Source organism: Durio zibethinus, chromosome 23 (genome assembly GCF_047325235.1).
Source record: "Durio zibethinus cultivar Kanyao isolate XHJ-2024 chromosome 23, ASM4732523v1, whole genome shotgun sequence".
Classification (NCBI taxonomy): domain Eukaryota; kingdom Viridiplantae; phylum Streptophyta; class Magnoliopsida; order Malvales; family Malvaceae; genus Durio; species Durio zibethinus.
Genome location: NC_143184.1, coordinates 3,147,643 through 3,169,670, shown reverse-complemented (window position 1 = coordinate 3,169,670; position 22,028 = coordinate 3,147,643). Strand labels below are relative to the sequence as shown.

Below are 22,028 nucleotides of genomic sequence, written 5' to 3'. Positions count from 1 at the left end.
AGTTCGAATTTTAGATGAATTAAGTGAGATTTATGAGAATTGTTTAGGAGATTGAAGCTTTGGCTCGAGGAATTCTCTCTCTTTCAACATACATATTTTAATAATGAGCAAAATCCTGAAAATTTGCTGAAGGTGGAACAACTATCAGATCGTCACCTTCCTATTTGGCTGGCAGCACGAAGGGGCATTTTTTTTTCAAAAGAAAAATAATGTGCTGCCATTACCATGTGCTCTATACATTAAAATACAAAAAGAACACTATTAGGCAGCAGGGAGAAGGCATAGCAGGTTGCACTTATGCTTCCATGCTTAGTATTTCATGAGTAATGAGAACTTTGTTTGATTGTTTCCTGACTTCCAATTTATCGACTTGCCACTATGGAGGTTCTGCCGATTAAGCTATTGATTAAAATAGTTCCTTATAGCTCAAGGGGTTGAGCCTTGGTAAACACAAATATTCCTCCACCTCCAACGGCTCTTCCCAGGAGCATATTTTTATCCAGATATGAAAGGTAATAAAGCCCCCCAACTGATCTCCTGCACTCAGATATGTTTCACCATTCATATCGCCATAGTGAGAGCACGTTTAAGAGCTATGATAATACACAAGTTCATGATATACCTCGCAGTCCCTGGGTTTCTTATGGGAACTTGAGCGCTGAATGTTCGAAGAAACTGCAAAATCTGCACATAAACATGGACTTCTCAAAAACAAACACTAGCATACAACAAACTGTAACCACATGTAGAAAAGCACAATCGTACTAGATTGCTAGACAACCTAATGGCTTGAATTTGCTGAGCCAACCAGCTGAACTTCAAGAATATTTCTTAGAGATTAGATAATATGATGATGAACAGATGAGAAGTCTCACTGATGAGAATCAGTTACTAGTTGAAGATCGAAGAAGGTCTTCCATAAACCTAAATTAGTGGATATAGCTATATGTAGGATTCCAAATTTCACAAGGACAACTATGCAGAGTGGGAGAAGGCAAAATCAAACAATGCCAATTTGCCAACAAGAAATTCGGGAAATAATTAGGCACCTGTAGACTTAAAAATGACCTTGGTAGAAGTGCAGGAGCAATCAGTGCTTGCAGCTGTTCACTGATGTTTATATCTTGAATTTTTATCTGCCAAATACAACTTGCAGACCTGAGATCATTTGAAAGAAATGTATATCCACTTTTAACTTCCACTAGTAAATCTAGAAATATCTCTAAGCATGATCAGGAAACAGTAATCAAAAGGCCCACTTACCAAGAAAAATTTGAGCACTTTCTTTGCAGATATAAGGGTATAAACTACAGCTCTATATAAAGGGCACGGAAATGAAGGAAAAGACTCAATCATAGATGAACTTATGCGTATAAACTTGTCTCACAAGAAGACAGTTATGCACTTAGGATCACCTGAGTATTCCTTTAAATACTAACTAAGCAAATTTAAGGTCATGTAATTCTAGTATGAGACAATAGAAAACGTAGAGACAAACATATTTCAAAAATCTCGAGCAAAACTGTTTTTAGCTAATGCAAACCTGGGAACACCTCACCAATAAATCGACCTTATATGGCCATAAATTGCTACCATGCATATTCCTCCAGTGTTTGATTAATGTCCGAGATTGAACGGTAGTGAGAAATAGTTGCAGGTGAGAAACCTTAACCTTTTATGGAAGTAATATTTTTAAAGGAGGAAAGGTTAGCTAACCTCTTCAAACAGAAGATAGATGTTCCGCACAGACACAACCTCAAACTTAGCAGAAACAACCAGTGTGGCACCTTCTTGTTCCTGTAAAGCAAAACAAAGACAAAATTAGATTGTACTATATTTTCTCAAGAATAATCAGTTAAATATATTCTTGGGGTTGACATAATGGAAGCTAGTATAGCTGAAGCAAAAAAAAGTTGCACACACCAACTTTGATTATAAAATTAAAAGCATATTGGAACAAACTGCTTGAGGATTTATCGTTTATCCAAGTACATTAACATTCAAGATAACACCGGTGGAGAGATGGAAAGAAGTTTACCTCTAACAAATTTGGAATACTCCACCGTACAACATTTCGGATGACACCTCCACTGTACTGATTCCGGCATTCAAATTTCTGGAAGATCTGCCCAACCTACCCCAATATGAAAGCAAGATATCAAAACAAGTCTCTTTAGCAATTGATATTGACAAACAAAAGTAACACAAACGTTGTAACCGTTGAGAACTAGAGCTGACCCTAAAACATGAAAAGCTTCCTAATTAAAATTAGATTGGAACAAAATCTAAACATCTAATGCATTCTATAAGCAAGGGCAAAGGAATTCTATGACAGGATTTCAGATTTGGCACCTGAAAAAAAGGAAGTCTTGCAGCAGCTTCCAGCAGAATGAGAACATCCGGGGCAGACGTGTATTGCAGGCGCCATGTTCCATCCAACATCACCAGGTCAATTGGTGCACCCCTGTTGTATCCCTCCACGCAGACCTACAAAAATTCACAACACAAAGAAGAAAATACTATAAAATTAAGAAAAAAATCGTGTTTACTTGAGAATTTAAGCTCTTATTTCCAACTGTGGGGGAGCAGACCATACCAGAGCCTCCTCAATAACAGAGCGTTGATCAGCAGTCGCAACAAGTCCCCGTTGTGTGTCTTGAACAGCCAAGAGAAGATCATGTTTCCTGTTCTCTAACTCAACCTCAGACACCTGAAACCCAAAAAAAAAAGCAAATCCCAACACCACCCAAACCCCAAAAAAATAAATGTTCTAAAAAGGGAAAGGGACGAAAGAATGCGAACCCGATTCCCGTCAGGAGCAACAACAACTGAACATAGGAACCTGTTATGAAAAGACCGTTTCTTGGCGCTAACGAGTTTTGGGCTGAGAGGTTTTATCTCGTGGATGGCTCTCGTCCCATTTGCAGGGTACACTGAAGCAGCAAATGCCAATTCCATAATGTTTCAGAGATTGGGTAACAATGGGTATTATGATTTTTTTTTCCAACAGTTAATAACGCAAGAAATTGGATCAAGTTATAAAGAAAGGACAGAAATTTGGGTTCGATTTTTGTTCACAGCCTTAACTGTTGCTTCGTTATAGCTTAGTGCCACTTCCGTTATCCATTTCCCTCTATTTTCGATCGTTTTGCGCCGCCGGCGGGACCCACGGATGGGTTTTAATTTTTTATTAAAATAATTAAAAAGCCTTTGAATTTATAAACTTTTGCATTTTTGTTGCAGTTAAATAAACATTTTATTTTTATTGACATTTAAATAAAATTTTAATTTATATCAAAATAGGTTATTAATTTTTAATTTATACTTAAATAAATCATTAACATAAATTAATATTTTATTTAAAATATCTAAATATAAATAAAAAATAAAAAATTATTTGAATATAATAAAATAAAATTTATTTAAGAAAAATAGAATAATTTAAACGTTTTTTGGTATTTTAACTTTTTTTGCCATTTTTTATAAATAACCGGCCGGAGATAACCCGACCCGAGCCATGCCAGTAATTCGGCAGAGGATTTTGACGGTGACAGCCGGACACTGCTTCTGGACTCCTCCCCCTGAATCAGTGAAAGATGGCTCCAAGAACTTAGCAAGTCTATCTGACAGAGTTGGCTTTGATTCCCCACAAAAATCTTGCATGTATAAAGAAATGGATCCACCGAATGGCAAGCTCATAACCAGTGGTGGATAATATTAACAATTTCAGAATGCTTTTGCATCCTAAAACTATGATAAACAAATTTTGTCCAACATGGCTGGACTCCTACCTTTATATTCCAAGTAAAAGCAATGAACTTAATTCAGTTTTTAGAGGATGCTCCAAAAATGTTCATAAAATTGACAACAGAGTTGGCTTTGAATCCCCGCAAAAATCTTTGTACTTGCAGGAACCTCTTCCCTCTTGAGCAGCAAAAGAACTTTACTTCTACACATGAAACTGATATATTGTGTGTCAGAGATGTTGAAAACTGGAGTATTTTGCCTAAAAGCTGTGTCAACCGTTAACACATTACAAGTCAGTGATCTTCATTGTCTTGACCTTGCTCATTAACTTGGTTTTCGTCAACTAAGCCGTCTCCCGCAGGTCCATAATTAACCCATGGTAGCAGCGATTCAAACAAGACAGCCAATGGATTGCCATTAGCAACATCACGTGGTGCTGGAGCATAACCACCAGAAGGTGGATTGGCAACCTGATCCCCAATCTCAGCAGCTCCCCTCCTGTCAACCGTAAAGTTTTGCAGATTATCAGGAGGAAGAGTTTGCACCGTGTCAGAAGTCCTGAACCAACAAATGACCATACCTGACCACAGGGTGAAAAGATTGTCACACAAACTACCATGTATCAATAAGCTCAACTAATCTAATTAAGCTAGCAAATCCCAATCATTTACAACCAGCTTAATCTATATTCAGCCTCAACACTAATTTAACACACCTTTATGTTCAACTAATCTAATAGAAGAATTTAGGGCTTAAAAATGTAACAAACATGAGTGTTGCAGTCAAAAATCAAAGACAAAGGAAATCTAGTAATAACAAAAAAAAGCAACAACACAATTAAATCCTGATACTCACTCATTTTTGTCAGATGAGAATTCTTCTTTTCTCACACAAGCCCAATCTTTAGCATCACTTTTATTATGTTCCAGTGTTTCAATTACAAGGAGGGCACGGCACCATTGCGAAGTAACTTTTGCAGACCAGGAAGCCTCCATATGAGATGATTTCTTTCTACATAAATATTAATCAGGTGATCCAAAGATGGGATCCCTATTTGATCTGAATGGAAGAAAGAATTTTTTAGTATATTTGTCCATGCCTGATCTTTTAAAGGGACCTTGGCCACTATTTTCTTAAGGACTGATGGATGGAGCATCAAAGCCTGATTCATAAGATCAGCTGAAGAAACCTTTGTGGCGTCCAAACAAGTATTATGGGAAGAATCCTCTTGCTCAAGATAAAACCAGCAAACAGCGAGGGAGTATGTAAAATTGGGGAACAGCCATAAGGAGGTATCACTTCTATAGACTTCAGCAAACTACCATGCACACTCCCCTGCCCTCAAAGCAAAGTAGTCAAGGCAGAACATAGCTCCCATTGGGTCATCTGAATCAAATGCAAGCAACAATTTACAAACTTCTAGATCAGATCGATTACAGCATCACCTATCCATGTTTTTCATGTGACTGAAAAGTGCTTTGAATAATGGCTTGTTTGAGTCATGACTGAACTTCAATTGGCAATTTTCCTGTACGGGAGTGAACATAGGATGCCATACACATTGCAAGGCATGTAAACACTTTGCAATAGCATCTGCAGACATCTGATGCTCACCCACAAATTTAAAAATCTGCCATGGTTATAAGTGAATCTAAATGATAAGGATGATACAACATAACACTTGCTACACTATTCAGATCATGAATAGCTTAAGCAACTTTAAATGCTCTCTGAGCTTCGTCGTAGGAAGACGAGTGTGCATATCTACAATACATGAACAAACCCACAAAGTTAGGACACAGTAAAACCAAAAAAATATGCAGCTGATTTTAGCCAAATACAATGAAAACAATTGCCATTCACATGAACTAAGTTGCGAGAGATAGGAAATGCACTTTATGTGATACTTTTGGAATCCCTATTATGTCTAGATCAACAAAGCTAGGCATACCTTCCAATGACAGTAAAAATGCTCACCAAAGCACCACCTAGGTTTAATTCTTTTTGCATCTATACTCACGCAAATGTTGTAAAAGCATGTAAAAATTTCACTCAAACTCAGGAAACCATGGGAAAGAAACAGATTCCTGCATCATATGCGTCAAAAGTTATCTACTACTATTTCTCAAGTTGGTAACATACACTCAAAGTGGGTGAACATAAAAAATGGGACCATTCAGAATGGTAATCAACAGTTAAGCAAGTTTTAGCAATAACAGAGAGACTTGGAAAGATCTTTACCTGAAGAAATGGTACCCATTCTTAGTTTCCAGAAATTCCATTGACAGAGATCCATCCCAGTGAGGCCAATGATCTGATGGAGATATCAAAATAGTCTTCCTAATGTGATGGCTTCCCTGTCTTCTACCATGCACCTGTCTGGAACTGCTGCTTTGATTGCTTTTCTCAAATGATTTAATCACCTTAGAACCAAATATTCTCCGCAGCTCATTCTCAACATTCAGATACTTAGGATCCACTTGTAATATAGACTGTGTAGACTGTTTAACTAAATCCTCACAAATTTTATCATTTTCTAATATGGGTTTATTACGACCTGACTGATGACTAGAAGAATTAAAATCCAAAGATAAAGTATCTAAACTCACATCCAAAGGTGTTTAATTTTATCCGTGCTTGAACAACCCTCTTTCCTTTTCTTTTTCTTCTGTTTCTTTGATATGCTATTAGATGTTCAAATTGCATTGGCAGTGCTTTTCAAGGAAGGCGTTTCTCGTTTTCTGATCAAGGTTTCATCAGCAACTTCAGGTGCATCTACCTGCAACCAAAACCTATAGTAAGTCATTGAAAGTCATACAACATCCAATATTACTCTCCAATGGGGCATCATTTGATCAATACAATGGAACTAGCACAAGAAAGATTATTATTTCCATCTAAATTTTTGTAATCAAGAATACGTTTGTAGCATTTTAACAGAAGTAAAGCCAAGAAAGCATCAGTTTGGAGCTTGAACTATCCCAGTTATAAAGACTTAGATATTTGGTACAATAATAAATTAAAATTGGAAGTTAATTCCAAAGAAAAATATGATCAAATTAAACGGCAAATCCTAGCTGAAGGCGATGAACAATTAATCGTAAAAAAAGGATTCTTTATACAGGATAGAGTTAAGGAACTAAACCTGGTCAACGTTATCCTCGTCCCCGTCGTCACCTTGGTTGAGGAGGTCGAACGGATTCTTTGAAGAACGAGGTCCGGAATCCGGCGACTCCGATTCGTTGCCGTTTAGCTGATCCTCCTCCTCCTCTTCTTCTTCTTCAATAATTCGTTGTTTTTGCTGTTCTTGTTCTTTCAAGACTTTCTTCATCAATCTAGCCGACATCGTTTTCTTTTTCCCAGAGATTTTGGGTTTTCGGATTCACCTGCTCTGTAATTCGAAGCCAACCCGGTGTCGGTAATACTCTCTACTCTATTTTGTCATCATGTGCGAGGTTTGGAGGGTAATCTAAATGGGCCGACCCGGATATGCTGCTTATACTTTTGAGCTTTTGTTATAGATGAGGGCTGGAAAGCCCACTTAAACTCTGTATTGAGCCCACTTGTTATGGGTCGATTGGGCAAGCAGCATAGTGGACGCGGGCGGGTTATATATTTATCCTGCTGGTGGAAAAAACAAACACTAATCCCCAAATACGATTAGATAACCTTCCCAAACGGCCAAACCCAATCCCTCATCGCCTCTCCCTTTTGTTTCCTGCACTTTCCCAGTACAAAAACCGCCGCAAATTCTTTCTTTTCTTCTCTATCTTTCTCTCTTCCTTTCTCAAGTTGCACCTCTCAAGGTAGGCCGGTAAAACCTAGATTTCTTTTTCAATTCTCTCTTGTTTTTTCACTCTGTCAAAAGAGAACGGACCCATCTCTTTCTTTTAGCTGCATTCCAAGATGGGTCAAGCATTTCAGCATGTTATCATCCACTTTAAGGGTTTAGGGTTTATTTCTTCTTTGCAGGTTTTTTTATTTGGGTTTTCTGAATTTTATGCAGTTTGCTTCAATGGGTACCCCTCAGCCTCGTGAATGGCTCGGTCTTCAACAATTCCCCGCCGCCACACAAACAAAATTGTTCGAGTTGCTGGGCAACTTGAAGCAAGAGGTTTTTGTAAACCCTTTAATCCCTTTCATTTACTTTGACTTAGCAACATATTTACTAAAGATTAAAATTGCAGAATGTCAACACTTTGACTATCCTTGTTATGGGCAAAGGCGGTGTAGGAAAGTCTTCCACTATCAATTCTCTCATTGGAGAACAAGTTGTTCGAGTCACTGCTTTCCAAGTGTGTATTGCTTTTGTCTGTTCCTTTGCATTCTTGGGTTGATTATTTTATGCTGTTTTAGATTTCATAAGCATGAATTGTCATGGTATTTGCTTGTTTTGCAGTCAGAGGGGCTGAGACCCGTGATGGTTTCACGGTCCTGGGCAGGGTTCACATTGAATGTAATTGATACACCTGGACTCGTGGAGGCTGGATATGTCAATCACCAAGCTCTTGAGTTGATCAAAGGGTCAGTACTTGAATTGAGCAGTTAAAGTTAGAATCTTATTTGTTTATTTATGAATTTAGTTTAATTAAGTAATTCTCAATAAATGCGAGTAATAGTTTCTTTTTAGAATTAGTTTTACCACATGATATGGTTTATTTTGGTTAAAAACAAAATCTTGTAATTATCATGCAGGTTTCTTTTGAATAAGACCATAGATGTTTTACTTTACGTTGACCGCCTGGATGCATATAGAGTGGATGACTTGGATAAGCAGATTATTAGGGCTATCACCAACAGTTTTGGCAAAGAAATATGGCGCAAAAGTTTGCTTGTGCTCACTCATGCACAGCTTTGTCCACCAGATGGACTGAATTATGATGTTTTTTCCTCTAAAAGATCAGAGGGTGTGCTAAAGGCCCTTCATATGGGAGCTAAGATTAGGAAAAGGGATTTTGAGGTATGTATTCTCTTTCAAGTTTATTTAAGTTGGAGACATGTTGGATTGCCTAAATAAAGGTTTTGAACAGGTTACCATGAAGAGAGAAGCTTATTTATTCTCAAAAAAATTGCATGTTGTGCTAACATAATCTTTTTCACTCACTTGTAAATTGCTGGAGTAGAGAGTTGAATGGTTCCACACACTGGATGAGCAATTGGTACTTGGTAGTTATGAGAGAGCAGAAGAGCTGTGGGTGGTTTCCCACTCCTAGAGCTCGGTAGTTATGTTCCTTGGTACTTGTAATTTGCTGAAGTAATTAGTACTTGGTAGTTATGCTCCTTTAAAATGCCCAAAAATGCAAATAAATATAGAAGTGGTCAAGGTCTTTTGAATTCTGATGCTAACAATTCGTTCAGCTTCTAATTGTTGACACTTCCTGTAGAAACAAATTACTTACAACAAACCTTCACCTCTTTAGCTGATTCTGTCCTAATCTTCTTTCGCATGTGGCTTCCAAATGTAAGAGATCTTATTTTAAGTGGTTTTATACATTCTAGATCTTTGGTGCTAATCAGCTACCCTCATTTAATTATACAAATAGTGTAGGATTCTATTGCATGTCACATGGCTGCTTGATTGACCTCATTTATCACTATTCAAAATAATTTGAGTGAATTTAAATTGGGTGGAAAAAGATTTTAAGGCATATATTTTCTTTCAAATTTATCTGTTTGATCCACGGGGAAGGTGTTGGACAGGTTGACGTGAAGAGATAAGTAAGCTTATCCATCATATTAACATTGCTTACTGTACTGCTGTGCATGTTCTTTGTCATTTAATTATAGCTTTGAAAGTCACTTCTAAAAATGAGGATGATCTGAGCTTTCACTTGATGTTAATGAATGCCGCCTACTAAGATTCATGTTTCAAAGAGTGGGGAAAGTTTCAGGGGAAAGAAAGAAAAAAAAATAACAGGTGGTTTATAACTGGACTGCTTTGTCTGAGAAGGATATGTTAGCTCTTAAATTTATTTTAATTAATTACTATTTCTTTTCTGATGATTTGCTTAGAGTGTTGTGATTACATTTTCAGATATTTCCTTGCTTTTGGTGCTTTATAGGATTCTGTCATTCCTGTTGTTTTGGTTGAAAACAGTGGGAGGTGCAATAAAAATGACAATGGCGAAAAGGTTTGATCTCTTTTTTTTGGTTTTGTCTTGTGCTTTCAATTTATTAACCTTCATGCATTTAAGTTCCTTGCTTCTTTGATAAATACATGTTTTGTTTCAATGCAGATTCTTCCCAATGGTGATGCTTGGATTCCGAACCTAGTAAAAGCCATCACAAGTGTTGCAACAAATAAGAGTAAAGCTATTGTGGTTAGCAAGAAGTTGGTAGACGGGTCTGATGCAAATGATAAGGGAAAAATCTTGATTCCTGTTATTCTTATGCTTCAGGTAAAGTTTCCACAGTTTATTGGTTTCTGTTTGGGCTGAATTGGAATATAAATGAATAGCATTTTTCTAATGCCTGTCTTTTTTTTGTTGTTCCAGTGGAATGTTATCAAATGGATTCGTGGAGCAATAAAAAGGGATATTGCAACTGGCAAAGGACATTTATGAGAGCCACGTGGTTTGGTCCTGAAGTCAAGTTCATTTTGGTTGTTTGGTATGCGTATGCTTAGGCAGATACTGCTAGTAGTGGCTGGTCGGATGGGATATTGTTGAGTTATTTCTAGGATTAGCGTATTTGCAGCGAATGTTCATTTGTTCTTCACTTCATGTATTTTCATCCGTTTCTCTTGGTTTTGTTTTCTTAAACCATGCAGTGACTGATTCACAATAGTCCCCTCACAAATCTTTTGTTTTTTTTTTTTGTTTTTGGTAAGACTGTTTCTTATCTAATTAATAAATTTTATTGAAACTTAAAATCAGTTAACGAAGATTTAATAGTTTGTAAATAAATATCTAATTTTGTTTACACCTACAAATTATAATAAAGAAGGGTTTGTAAATAAATATTTCTTCTCACAGGTTCACACGCCCGTGAATGGCTAGTTACTGACTCGTCGAGTATATTTTACGGGCTGAACTCAAGATGGCCTACCCTCTTTCTCAAAAATGAAGTTGTTGGAGCGGTATCCTCTAAAAATGAGAATGTTTAATCATTGACTAATCAGTTAATAGAACCCTTACACACTTCTAACACTATAGGGAAGTAGTTTTTAGGGGAAATATTGGCCAAAACCCCGAGTTCTATTCTCTTTGCCATCTTTTAATAGCATAGCATAATAACGGTATAGCAATCTTTTCCTAGTATGTTTATTGTGAATTGTGATATCCAAGTTCACTCTATGCAACTGTTTTGCGTGTATGTTAGGGGATAACATCTTTGGATTTGATGCCAAGGATTCAGCCAAATCATTGAATGCAGCATTTGCCCCTGCAATTGCTGCAACAATTCCATGGGCTGCTGTTTTGGGCAACCATGACTAGGAAGGAACCTTATCAAGGGAAGGGTTTATGAAACACATAGTTGGATTGAAGCATACTCTGTCTCAATTCAATCCTTCTGAAGCACATATTATTGATGGTTTTGGCAACTAAAACCTGGAGGTTGGTGGAGTTGAAGGGTCTGGTTTTGCAAACCTAATCAGTTCTCAACCTCTACTTCCTTGTCAGAGGAGATTACTCTACAGTTCCAGCTATCCCTGGCTATGGTTGGATTAAACCCTCTATGCAGTTGTGGTTTCAACGCACTTCTGCAAAACTTTGGGTATGAACCTCCTTTAGACTATAACTGTACAATATTTGAAGGTTATTTCTTTAGTAAATAGCAAGCATGTTTGTCTGAATTTGATCTTTGACCTGTGGCCTCAAGGCTTAAGTCTTTGTCAATCGGCTGATTGGATGCCATCTTTGTATCTAATAAATCATTTTGTTTGTATCCAGAGAGTCTAAATGAGCCCACCAAAGGCTCAGAAATCATCTGCCCCTGGACTTGTGTATCTTCACATCCTGCTGCCTGAATTTGCTAGTTTTGACTCATCTAAATTCACAAGGGTGAGACAAGAAGGCATTAGTTCTGCTTCTGTGAACTCGGGCTTCTTCACAACCATAGTAGAAACAGGGGATGTGAAGGCTGTTTTTACAGGTCATGATCACCTCAACGACTTCTGTGGTCAATTGACTGGTATACAACTGTGTTATGCTGTGGCTTTGGATACCATGCATATGAGAAAGCTTGATGGTCCAGGAGCGCCAGAGTGGTGGTAGCATCTTTAGAGAAGACAGAGAATGGAGGGTTGGGGGGGGGGGGGGGGGGGCTGTCAAGTCAATCAAGACATGGAAGCGCCTTGATGATCAACGTCTCACTGCCATTGATGGCCAGGTCCTCTGGAGCTAGAATTCTGCTGGTAAAGTCAAGTAACTTTAATGGATTGATCTTGCCCTAAATATAAAGGCAGTCAGCTATATGGGAACATCTACATGGAGGGTTTTAAATCTATTATGACTGCATGTAGAAATTAGCCAACTAAATAGGACAATGATCCAAACTTGCTATGGCTACCGTTGCCTTTTTGCGCTGTGTGTTCAGAGGGAAAAGTTATTCATGTTTTTTTTGACCCCCATGTTATTCTATAATATTTGACCATATAGGCAAAAGTTAAGGGTAGGTCATCAAATGTTGAGATAAGTCATTGACTTACATGTTGTAGAATGAAGATGTCATTTCATTTTTATATCCTAATAAGCAACAGAGGTGGTCAAATTATTCATGTTCATGGACAGTCTTTTGGAATTGAACTTGTCTGTGCTTGTGAAATAAATCTGAAGGAGTTGAAGTATCCGATATCTCGATTCCTATTAACGTGTAATTTACTTCAGTTTTCTTCTGGGTCCTAAAAAAGTTATGTTTCTCACAACAATGAACCAATGATTCTATTTAGTTCCTCTTGCCTCTCTCTTTCTCTCTCTCTCTTATGCTTTACTTATCCTCTCCAAGTAATAGGGTGCATACATGCAAGTGATATATATATATGTTAACCCAAATGCTTTTTGATCTCTGCTTTAAACTTAATTTTGTTCCAGTGTTCATTTTATTATTATTATTATTATTATTATTGTAAAGATGTGGAAGAGTTATAAATCTTTAGGTGACATTTTGTAAAATATTTCATTTAAAAATTATCGAAATAAAATTATAAACTACAAGTTTAAAAATGCAAAAATGACGGATTTGTGTAGCTTCCAAAACAAAATCAAATTTGTACAAATAAAAAATAATTTTAATAAGTTTTATTGATGCTTAATTAAAAAATTTTACCTCATAAATTATTGATTAAACTGTGTAGATGTAGGCCTAGTTAAAATGGGTTTGGGCGTAGAGTATCATTTCAAAAAACATTTAACAAGAAAAAGCGAAGAAAATAAATTTAAAAAAAGAAAAGAAAAGAAAGGAAAAAGTCAGGTGGACGTTGGTTGAACGACTTCCTCAAACCTCTTTACATCATTACATTATTATATTTATCGAAATTGGGAGTTAGGGTTCGAAAAATCATTGCAGGAAATCCTTTCAATTGCAGCCCATATGCGGCGGTTCATGGCAACTCTGCTCCACATCTTAACCGTCCTCCTTCTCTTCTTCTGTTTCTGTGCACGGATCGCGCAATCAGTGCCGGATAATTTGGGATCCATCCGTTTACCTTCCGATGGATTTACCAACTCCGGTGAAAACGAAGGCGTCTGCGCACGATTCACGAAGCCGGCTTCGTGTCCGGTGAATTGCTTCCGGACGGAGCCCGTTTGCGGCGTTGATGGCGTCACCTACTGGTGCGGTTGCGCCGATGCCATATGTGCTGGTACTCGCGTGGCGAAATTAGGGTTTTGTGAGGTTGGGAATGGAGGTAGCGCTTCGTTTCCTGGTCAAGCGCTGCTTTTAGTTCACATTGTCTGGCTGATCTTGCTCGGATTTTCTGTATTGTGTGGTCTTTTCTAATTATTCAAAGGAGAAAGATTTTGTGTCTTTCTTGGATTCGATCTGTATTTCTCTTGTCTACTATTTCTTATACGTATTGTTGTAAATGAAATTCTTTGGATTAATATACCAATTTGATTCTTTTTGTTTTAATAGATAAATCCCATTTTTGTGCTTATTTTGGTAAACATCAGGTGTGAGTTCCCAAAATTGTAAATCAATAATCCTTTGTACCAAAATAGAAAAAAGAGAAAGAATAATCGTTGAATGGCTGAGGCCATTTCCACGGTGATCCAGAATTGCCCCAAATAAACAAATATGGAAAAAGCATAAACAGGTTTACTCCAAAAATGGATTGGCAAATGACAACGACAGCATTAAGCCAACATTCTTCGGAATCTTTATACAGGGTCCTCACATTTGCAGCAGAACAAAATAATAAGCATCCGATTACTTGTTTAATATTATTTCTTTTTTCTTCTGAGACTTGACATATTGTTCTCAAATCTGAGCTCTAATCCTTCTGTAATTACCAGGTCAATCTCTATCTTCGGAGTTGGATGCCACGCGGAAGAAATGGATGCTTGGTCTTGTCTGTCACCGCCTTCACAGATGCTTATGACCACTCATCTACTCGAAAGATTCTGTGGCATGAAGATCGATTATGCTCTAATTGTGGTCAAAATTTGTAAAACAACACGTACTTGGTGCTGGTGGTGAATCTCTAAACTCATTAATGATGATGCACGAACTTTCCCCAGTGGTTCTGTGATCTCTCACTGTTCAAAAAGATACTTCAGAAAGCGTAGAAACGGAATAATAATATGGAAAATGTGACAAAGTTGACTGCTTAAAGCATGGACGTGATGGGAATATAAAAACAAATCATATTCCAATTTCGGAGGAGGCTATTATATATGGTACAGACAAATTGGTAAGGCTGAACTGCGCTTTGAAGGTCAAGAATTTACCAGAGATAGGGAGAGGCAATTTCTCTAATTGCTTCCGGCATATTGCTCGAGATGAACTGCTGCAGACAATGGAAGCCTGTTTTGGCAATGATAGCTATCAACTTTGCGTTTGCTATAACCAATGTACTTGTCAAAAAGCTTCTGGATGAAGGAGTGAGCCATGTAATCATCTTAATGTACCGTCAGTCAATTTCTGCTGTTTTTTTGGCACCAATTGCCTTCTTTTGGGAAAGGTAAACACTTCTAGCATTTAACATGTCCCTTTCAATGAAGTTCTATAGCCTATTTGTTGCTTGCACTCAGCTAATTCGTTCACCAGATTGAATCCTGGAAGTTTCTAGCACTTTTGACATGGCACTTACTAAAGTTTATTAGCTTCCTTGCAGAAAAAGTAGATCCAAGCTCACAGCTCGTATCTTATGCCAGCTTTTCCTCAATGCTCTTATAGGGTTAGTTGTAAAATCCTTAATAGCTCCGTTTCTGTTGATTATTCTTCTGACTTTATAAATTACTAAGAACCCTTAACAAATGTCCTCCAGGGCAACACTCACACCGTACTTTTTGCTTCTTGGACTCAAATATACTTCTGCAACGTTCTCATGTGCATTCATAAATATGGTTCCTGCAATCACCTTTATGTTGGCGCTACCATTTGGGTAACGGCTTAAACACCAAGTGCATCTCAGTAACTTTTAAACTGAGTCATAACTCTTTGATATCATGCATTTTTAGTCTAGAGAAAGTGAACATCAGAAACAAGGCTGGGAGAGCAAAGGTCCTTGGTACGTTGGTTTGCATCGGTGGAGCTATGGTATTGACCCTTTACAAAGGAAATACATTGGTCAGATCAAATTCTGCTACAACTCATATCATAAACCATGGCAATACAATGATTTCAAGTAAGAAGAAAGGGAGATGGGCCATTGGTTCGATATTTCTTGCTGCAGGCTGCATCTTCTCGTCATCCTGGCTCCTTCTGCAAGCCTGTATTGGAAGGACATATCCATGCCAATATTCCAGCACTGCTTTTTTGTCTTTCTTCAGTGCAATTCAGTTAGCCATAATAAGTTTGATAACAGAGAGGGACTTTACCAAATGGATTTTGAAAGAAAAACTGGAATTAATAACAGTGACATATACTGTAAGTATACTCTTTGCAAAGTTTGATTCTTAGTCTGTAAAGATAGATTAAATACGGTTAATAATCCCATCGTTTCGAATTTATCCAAATAGGGAATGGTGTCAGCAGGCTTGTGCTATGTGGGAATGTCATGGTGTGTCAAACAAAAGGGTCCTGTCTTCACATCTGCGTTCAGTCCACTCCTGCAAATATTTGTAGCCATGTTTGATTTCTCCATTCTACACGGACAAATATACTTTGGGAGGTTGTACTTTAATACTTCTTTCCTAATATTAGTCGTTGCTTCTCAAATATTTATATGGCTTCTAAGTTCTAACATCCCTTTATTGGCTATGAACAGCGTCGTTGGATCTATCCTAGTTGTAATTGGTTTATATACCCTGCTATGGGGCAGAAACTCTGAGGCAGAAGAAACTAATCCTCAGCTAAAGCATCCCCAAGTAAAAGAAGAAGAGGACTGTAATGCAAGGTCACAAGTCTAACCAATATCTAATTTCTTCTTGTTCAACTAGTATTGTAAATTTTGTGCTGTTCCCTGATCCTCCTCCCAAGAACTACTTACGGGAACAAAAATTTCTGCAATCATGCTTGCCTACGGAATAGATTACTTCTCGAATTCCAATGTAATCCAAATTGCCATATCCATGGGAGTTCAGGCAAATGCAGAGGATGATACGATGTTAATTAGGGGACTAGTCACCATAATACTAGATATTATGGATCATTTTAAGAGTCCAATCTAGACCATCATGTCTATAACATTCCAGGAATAAAGTTGCCTGACTAGCAATGAACAAGGCTATTCCATTCTACACCCATCAAGCATCTTCTCCGGCAATCACCAAGAGTTCCCATCTAATTAAGAGGCTCCCTATTATTTAATTTGATTTATTTTTGAAAATGGCAGAAATCAAATATCATAACAATGTATAGTCTTCAATACAAAAAAAAAAATTATGAAAAATTAACCTCCTAATTTACCTTTTATTCTTTCCTAACTTGTCATGCAAATTCCACTAAATTAGCATATTCATGCAAATAAATTATAAGCAATTAATATTGATGGCTCAAAAACAAATATTAAAAATAAATTAAATTCAGTTAATTAGTTATTTAAATATATATTATCATAATATCTAGATCCAATGACTTATCGCTAGACATTGACTTAAGGAGTCGCCATCAATCTTTTTTGTTTAGGTACGATTGATCGTCTTATGAATCTATCCCTTTAAGGAGTTTCTAAGCTTAATAAAGGGTCCCTAAAAGAATATGTTCAGGTCTATAAACTAGAACAGGGTTCAGGAGTATGATTACGTGTGAGGAAGATTATAACACCTCACAACGCCCATCGAAAGATGGTACCAGCTCAATTTCGTGTTATCCGATAAGCCTTAAAATTTTATCAAGTAATTAATTATTGAAAATTATTCTTAATTAACTCCAATACTTTTAATAAAAAATTAAGAAAAATCTCTTCACCTCAAGAGTATACAAAAAACTATTGTTTCACTTGCAGAGACTCTATCGTTAGATTATTTAACAAAAAAAATTACAAAAAAGAAAGAAAATAAAAAATAAAATAAAATAAAATAATAAAAAAATAATGATTCACCCTTTGATATAAATCATTTTCTTTTCATTAAAAAAACTTATTGCTTTTGTGTAAGAAAATTGATACTTTCAACTTTTTCTTAAAAATATTATTTTTAAACTTTTATTTTAAGAGAAATTGATACTTTCAACTTTCTCCCCCCAAAATGTTTTTGAAAATTTTTATTTTAGAAACTTTATTTTTAAGTAAAATTGATACTTTTCAACTTTTCCTCAAAAATATTTTTAAACTTTTTTATTTTCAGAGAAATTGATACTTTCAACTTTTTCTTAAAAATATTTTAAAAAAAAATTTATTTTCAAGAAAAATTGATGCTTTCAACTTTTTCTCAAAAATATATTTTTTGAAAATTTTATTTTAGGAAAATCATTAAAAAAATAAAATGAAATAAAATAAAAATAAAAAAATTAAGGAATACCAAATAATTCTAATTTAGAAGAAATAATAATAATAAATAAATAAATAACTTAAGGCGACTTGGCTCAGCAGTTTAAATCGGCTCGACTCCAGGAAAAAAAACGACTCGAAAAAGTGGCTTGAGAGTGCGCAGCTCGGCTCGGCTCCAGGGGTCGACTAGCACTGAAGTCAGACCCGAGTAAAAAATGAGCTGGCGCTCGAGTCGGGTTGGATCTTGGCAAAACATGAGAATCTTGTTTAAACTTTGATGGAAAATGACGTCGTTTAGCTTGCGTATAAAAAGGAAAAATTTCTTCTTTCCTCAGATGTTTTCCTTCACGTTTTCTCTTTATTCTCTTTTTTTCTCTCTCTAGACGATTTTCGATCGTCATTTCTGGTTGAATATCATCGAGAAAGTCGTCGATTTCTGGGTATATCACCGAAAATTGGGTTTTCTCACTGGAGGTCACCAAAAAACTTGAATTTTCGTCAAAAAACTTGAATTTTCTTCAAAAAATTCACCGGATTCTGTAAATTTCCAGAAAAATTTCAAAAAAATACAGCCAAAATTTTTTAAAAAAAATTCTAAAATTCCTAAAATTGCTAAACTCTATTTTCTTGCTTTTGTTTTCTCCTTTTTTTCTTTCTATGTTCCTTCCTGTATGTTTTAACATTTATTTATAGGGATTAATCAAAGGAGTTTCTAATCAATCCCAATTCCATCTGGGATTGAGATTCAACCTTTACATCTAATTTCAACTCTGTTAGCCCCTAAATTCATGTCCAAATCCACTTCCATCACTTCTTTTTTTATTTTTAATTAAGTTAATCATTATATCCTAATTAATCAAGAAAAGATAAAATCAATCAAAATAATAATAATAATAATATAAATAATAATATAATAGTACATAATAAAAATAAATAATAAACGAAAAAACAATAAATAAAATAAAATAACAACAAAATAATAATAAAAAGATTAAAAAAAAGGGTCAATCTTGCCCATTTAGACCAAGCCTAATTGATCCGGGCTTAAACTAAATTGGGTGTCTACAACTGCTCCTATTTACACATTTTCTGTTAAATAGAAATTGTGCAAAGACGTAGACACCCACCCATTCAAGACTCAACTCACCACTTTTTGTTGTTTTTTTTTTTAAATCTTAATCAAAGCTCATCTAATCAGAGGCTCAACGACTTTTAGAAAAATAAATAAAGCTCATCTCAGCAGAGGCTCAACGACTTTTGAAAATTAACAAGGCTCCTCTAAACAGAGGCTCAACGACTTTGAAAAATAAACAAAGCTTCTCTAAGCAAAAGCATAATGACTTTGGAAAGAAAAACAAAGCTCCTCTAATAAGAGGCTCAATGACTTTGGACAAGTAAATAAGGCTCCTCTAAACAGAAGCTTAATAACTTTTTTAAAAAATAAATTACTCCTCTAAACAGAGGCACTACAAATTTGAAAAAATAATTTACTCCTCTAAACAGAGGCACCACAACTTTGAAAAAAATAAATAAATGCTCATTGACAATCATGTCTTGAGGAGTCAAAGATAGTGTTTGAAGAAATTCAGGAGATCATGCCCAAAGGTCTTACAAATCGATCCTGATATAGAGAGATATCTTTTTTCAAGGATTAGAATCTTACCTCATAAGCTTTTTCTCGAATTTGAAACTTTTACATCAGAAAGTCTTCATATCTGTCTTCTTTATATGAGATCTTAAAATACCTCTGCTTTTTGAATTTATGCACTATGTTTTCCTAAATGTAATATATGCTATGTGAAATGCAATGCATGCGAAATTCAATGCATGCTATGTAAATGCTAGCTAATTAATTTCCATTCGATTGTGGTACTCAAGTTTCTCAAGCTCTTTTATTGGGCCTCAAAACCTTTATTCTTCAAAGACCAAGTCAGCATAATTCTCAATCATCTTTCTCATTTAATTCTCACATTCTTTCTATTAAAAATCTTTTTCCAAATTCAATGTCCTTATTAGGAACTCAACATCTCAAATTTGCCCTTACCACTCTCGACCTTTCTAATGGAATGTAAAAATCTTTCACGCTATTATTCATTTATCAGTCATTATTTTAATCTCAAAAAGTAAGAATGTATTCACACATTTTTTCTATTGTAAGGTATTAAAGAGAAAAGAATAAGAATAATTAAGAAATAGTCAATAAAAAAGACACATAAAGATGAAGTAGAATGTCTTTTATTAGCAAAAAATGCTGGCAAAGCTTGGCCATAAAAGAATTACAAAGATAGGTATGGGGAAACATTGCCTAAAAATGAACAATCGGACAATCATGATAACATATCTTGAGATTTTTTTCAAAAAACTCAACCACATAATGCATTTAACAACTTAGAGCTTTTCAAAATATGTTAGCCTCCATGTCAATGAATTTTCAGATTTGATGTTGTGTTCTCCTTATCTAAGTTGTCTTTTTAGGTTTTCAACTTAGATAAACCCCTTATGACTCAAATCGTCCTTTTGGAGTTTTCGCTTTGAGTCTTTTTTTTTTTTCATTTTTTCCTTCTTTATTTTTTTTTCATTTTTTTATTTTTTTATTTTTTTATTTTTTTAGCATAATACTTTTTCACAACATCAGAATTTATAGGATGGGGTAAATCATTTCCATCCATCTCAGCCAATATCAACGCTCCATCCGAGAAAGCTTGTTTCACCACATATGATCCTTCCTAATTTAGAGTCGATTTTCTTCTATTATCGTGCTGATTTGGAAGAATTCTTTTCAAGATCAACTCTTATTCTAGAAAGCAACAGGGTTAAACTTTTTTGTTATGAGCCCTCATCATCCTTCTTTGATATAGCTGATCATGGCACAATGCAGTCAATCTCTTTTTTTCAATGAAATTCAATTGTTCATAGTGCTTTCGAACCCATTCAGCCTCTTTCAGTTCAACTTCTTTCAAAATCCTCAGTGATGGGATATCTACTTCTATTGGCAATATAGTTTCTATCCCACAAACTAAAAAAAATAGAGTTACCTCAGTAAAGGTTTTTCACTGACGTTTGATATGCATGCAGTGCAAATGATAATTTCTCATGACAATCTTTATAGGTTTCGATCATCTTCTCAAGAATTCTTTTTATATTTTTGTTAACTGCCTTAACTATTTCATTCACTTTCGGATGGTATGACACCGAGTTATGATGCTTGATCTTATATTGGGCACATATTTCTTGTATCATTTTACTATTCAGATTTTTAACATTGTTTAAAATGATTCTCTCCAAAAGTTTATATCTATAAATAATATCTCTTTTTATAAATTTATAAATCACAAATCGAGTTACATATGCATATGATGCTACCTCCACTCATTTCGTGAAGTAATTTATCATCATGAAAATAAACTTATGCCCATTAGAAGCTTTTGGGGTAATAGGGCCAATGACATCCATGCCCCACATAAAAAATGGCTAGGGTGGTGCTAAAATATGTAAATAAGATGGCAGAGCATGAATCTTCTTAGCATATATCTGACATTTATGATATTTTTAAGCGTAATCAATGCAATCATTCTTTATTATCAACTAGTAGTACCATGTTCTCATGATCTATCTTGCCATTATATGTCCATTGACATGTGCCTCACATATTCTATTATGTATATTTTCAATGATTTTTCTTGCTTTGGCCTTATTTACACACCTCAACAATACTTAATCATGATTTTTTTTTGTACAGAACATCTCCATCCAAGAAAAAACTTATAGCTAATCTTCGGATGACCCTTTTATCGTTCTCTATTGCTTGAACTGGGTATTGTTGGTTCTTGATGTACTGTAATATATCATAAAACCAAGGCTTCACATCCTCTTCTTCTTTTATATTAGAGCAATGAGCTGGTATATCCTTGACATCTAACCTAATAGGTTGAATATTAGTATTATCACTAATTTGGATCATTGCAGCCAAAGTAGCTAAGGCATCAACAATCAGATTCTCTTCTAAAGGTAAATGATTAAACTAGATATCTTCAAACTGCTTTATCAACTCTAAAATATACTTATGATATGAAACGAGTTTTGAATCTTTCATCTTTCATTTTTTTTTAATTGATATATAACTAGAGCTAAATCCTCAAACACTTTTAATGCTTTAACTTTTCTATCTATAACAGCTTGTAAACCTATAACACATGCATCATATTCAATGACATTATTTGTACAATTAAAATTTAACCTCACTGTTATA

General features: G+C 35.5%; 4 protein-coding genes and 2 pseudogenes across 10 annotated transcripts; 4 read left to right on the top strand and 2 right to left on the bottom strand.

Annotated features, from left to right (window-relative positions):
* Positions 1 to 58: 58 nt before the first annotated feature.
* LOC111314006 (Plastid-lipid associated protein PAP / fibrillin family protein) lies at positions 59 to 3,276 on the bottom strand. Its single transcript, XM_022914949.2, has 8 exons — positions 2,803 to 3,276; positions 2,597 to 2,710; positions 2,353 to 2,487; positions 2,039 to 2,134; positions 1,717 to 1,797; positions 1,050 to 1,136; positions 623 to 684; positions 59 to 537 (listed from the first exon to the last, which is right to left on the bottom strand). Exons 1-8 carry the CDS (start codon positions 2,956 to 2,958, stop codon positions 420 to 422), a joined length of 849 nt encoding a protein of 282 aa, XP_022770684.1. The 5' UTR covers positions 2,959 to 3,276; the 3' UTR covers positions 59 to 419.
* A 361-nt stretch (positions 3,277 to 3,637) lies between these two features.
* LOC111314000 (uncharacterized) lies at positions 3,638 to 7,237 on the bottom strand (annotated as a pseudogene). Its single transcript, XR_016332844.1, has 4 exons — positions 6,902 to 7,237; positions 5,989 to 6,526; positions 4,603 to 5,511; positions 3,638 to 4,327 (listed from the first exon to the last, which is right to left on the bottom strand). The product of XR_016332844.1 is annotated as an uncharacterized LOC111314000 (transcript).
* Positions 7,238 to 7,335: 98 nt separating this feature from the next.
* On the top strand, positions 7,336 to 10,545 carry LOC111314001 (translocase of chloroplast 33, chloroplastic-like). 3 transcript variants are annotated; one of them, XM_022914942.2, is made up of 8 exons: positions 7,336 to 7,553; positions 7,754 to 7,861; positions 7,935 to 8,042; positions 8,147 to 8,271; positions 8,443 to 8,707; positions 9,810 to 9,878; positions 9,984 to 10,145; positions 10,242 to 10,545. In XM_022914942.2, exons 2-8 carry the CDS (start codon positions 7,763 to 7,765, stop codon positions 10,308 to 10,310), a joined length of 897 nt encoding a protein of 298 aa, XP_022770677.1. In that variant the 5' UTR covers positions 7,336 to 7,553; positions 7,754 to 7,762; the 3' UTR covers positions 10,311 to 10,545. The 3 variants fall into 3 exon arrangements, with proteins under 3 accessions (XP_022770677.1, XP_022770676.1, XP_089609246.1); XM_022914941.2 differs by having other exon boundaries at positions 7,386 to 7,561; XM_089753120.1 differs by having other exon boundaries at positions 7,386 to 7,561; positions 7,720 to 7,861.
* A 137-nt stretch (positions 10,546 to 10,682) lies between these two features.
* On the top strand, positions 10,683 to 12,472 carry LOC111314002 (putative inactive purple acid phosphatase 29; annotated as a pseudogene). The gene is made up of 2 exons (XR_016332843.1): positions 10,683 to 11,463; positions 11,640 to 12,472. The product of XR_016332843.1 is annotated as a putative inactive purple acid phosphatase 29 (transcript).
* Positions 12,473 to 13,114: 642 nt separating this feature from the next.
* On the top strand, positions 13,115 to 13,818 carry LOC111313998 (uncharacterized). Its single transcript, XM_022914940.2, has one exon. It carries the CDS (start codon positions 13,279 to 13,281, stop codon positions 13,684 to 13,686), a length of 408 nt encoding a protein of 135 aa, XP_022770675.2. The 5' UTR covers positions 13,115 to 13,278; the 3' UTR covers positions 13,687 to 13,818.
* Positions 13,819 to 14,270: 452 nt separating this feature from the next.
* Positions 14,271 to 17,087, top strand: LOC111313997 (WAT1-related protein At4g01440-like). 3 transcript variants are annotated; one of them, XM_022914939.2, is made up of 6 exons: positions 14,271 to 14,869; positions 15,023 to 15,085; positions 15,176 to 15,292; positions 15,369 to 15,777; positions 15,870 to 16,021; positions 16,118 to 17,086. In XM_022914939.2, the coding sequence occupies exons 1-6, from the start codon at positions 14,688 to 14,690 to the stop codon at positions 16,257 to 16,259; spliced, it is 1,065 nt and encodes a 354-aa protein (XP_022770674.2). In that variant the 5' UTR covers positions 14,271 to 14,687; the 3' UTR covers positions 16,260 to 17,086. The 3 variants fall into 3 exon arrangements, with proteins under 3 accessions (XP_022770674.2, XP_022770673.2, XP_089609245.1); XM_022914938.2 differs by having other exon boundaries at positions 15,870 to 17,087; XM_089753119.1 differs by having other exon boundaries at positions 14,731 to 14,869; positions 15,012 to 15,292; positions 15,870 to 17,087.
* Positions 17,088 to 22,028: the final 4,941 nt, after the last annotated feature.

Bases quoted from the DNA above. Each gene is read 5' to 3' on its own strand.
- LOC111314006 (XM_022914949.2), bottom strand. From the start codon at position 2,958: ATGGAATTGGCATTTGCTGCTTCAGTGTACCCTGCAAATGGGACGAGA. The intron at 2,488-2,596 runs GTATGGTCTGCT...GAATTTTTGTAG, and splicing joins CTGTTATTGAGGAGGCTCTG to GTCTGCGTGGAGGGATACAA. The intron at 1,798-2,038 runs GTAAACTTCTTT...TTTGCTTTACAG, and splicing joins GTATTCCAAATTTGTTAGAG to GAACAAGAAGGTGCCACACT.
- LOC111314001 (XM_089753120.1), top strand. From the start codon at position 7,748: ATGCAGTTTGCTTCAATGGGTACCCCTCAGCCTCGTGAATGGCTCGGT. The intron at 8,043-8,146 runs GTGTGTATTGCT...CTTGTTTTGCAG, and splicing joins TTCGAGTCACTGCTTTCCAA to TCAGAGGGGCTGAGACCCGT. The intron at 8,708-9,809 runs GTATGTATTCTC...GGTGCTTTATAG, and splicing joins TTAGGAAAAGGGATTTTGAG to GATTCTGTCATTCCTGTTGT.
- LOC111313998 (XM_022914940.2), top strand. From the start codon at position 13,279: ATGCGGCGGTTCATGGCAACTCTGCTCCACATCTTAACCGTCCTCCTT.
- LOC111313997 (XM_022914938.2), top strand. From the start codon at position 14,688: ATGAACTGCTGCAGACAATGGAAGCCTGTTTTGGCAATGATAGCTATC. The intron at 14,870-15,022 runs GTAAACACTTCT...GCTTCCTTGCAG, and splicing joins ATTGCCTTCTTTTGGGAAAG to AAAAAGTAGATCCAAGCTCA. The intron at 15,293-15,368 runs GTAACGGCTTAA...ATGCATTTTTAG, and splicing joins ATGTTGGCGCTACCATTTGG to TCTAGAGAAAGTGAACATCA.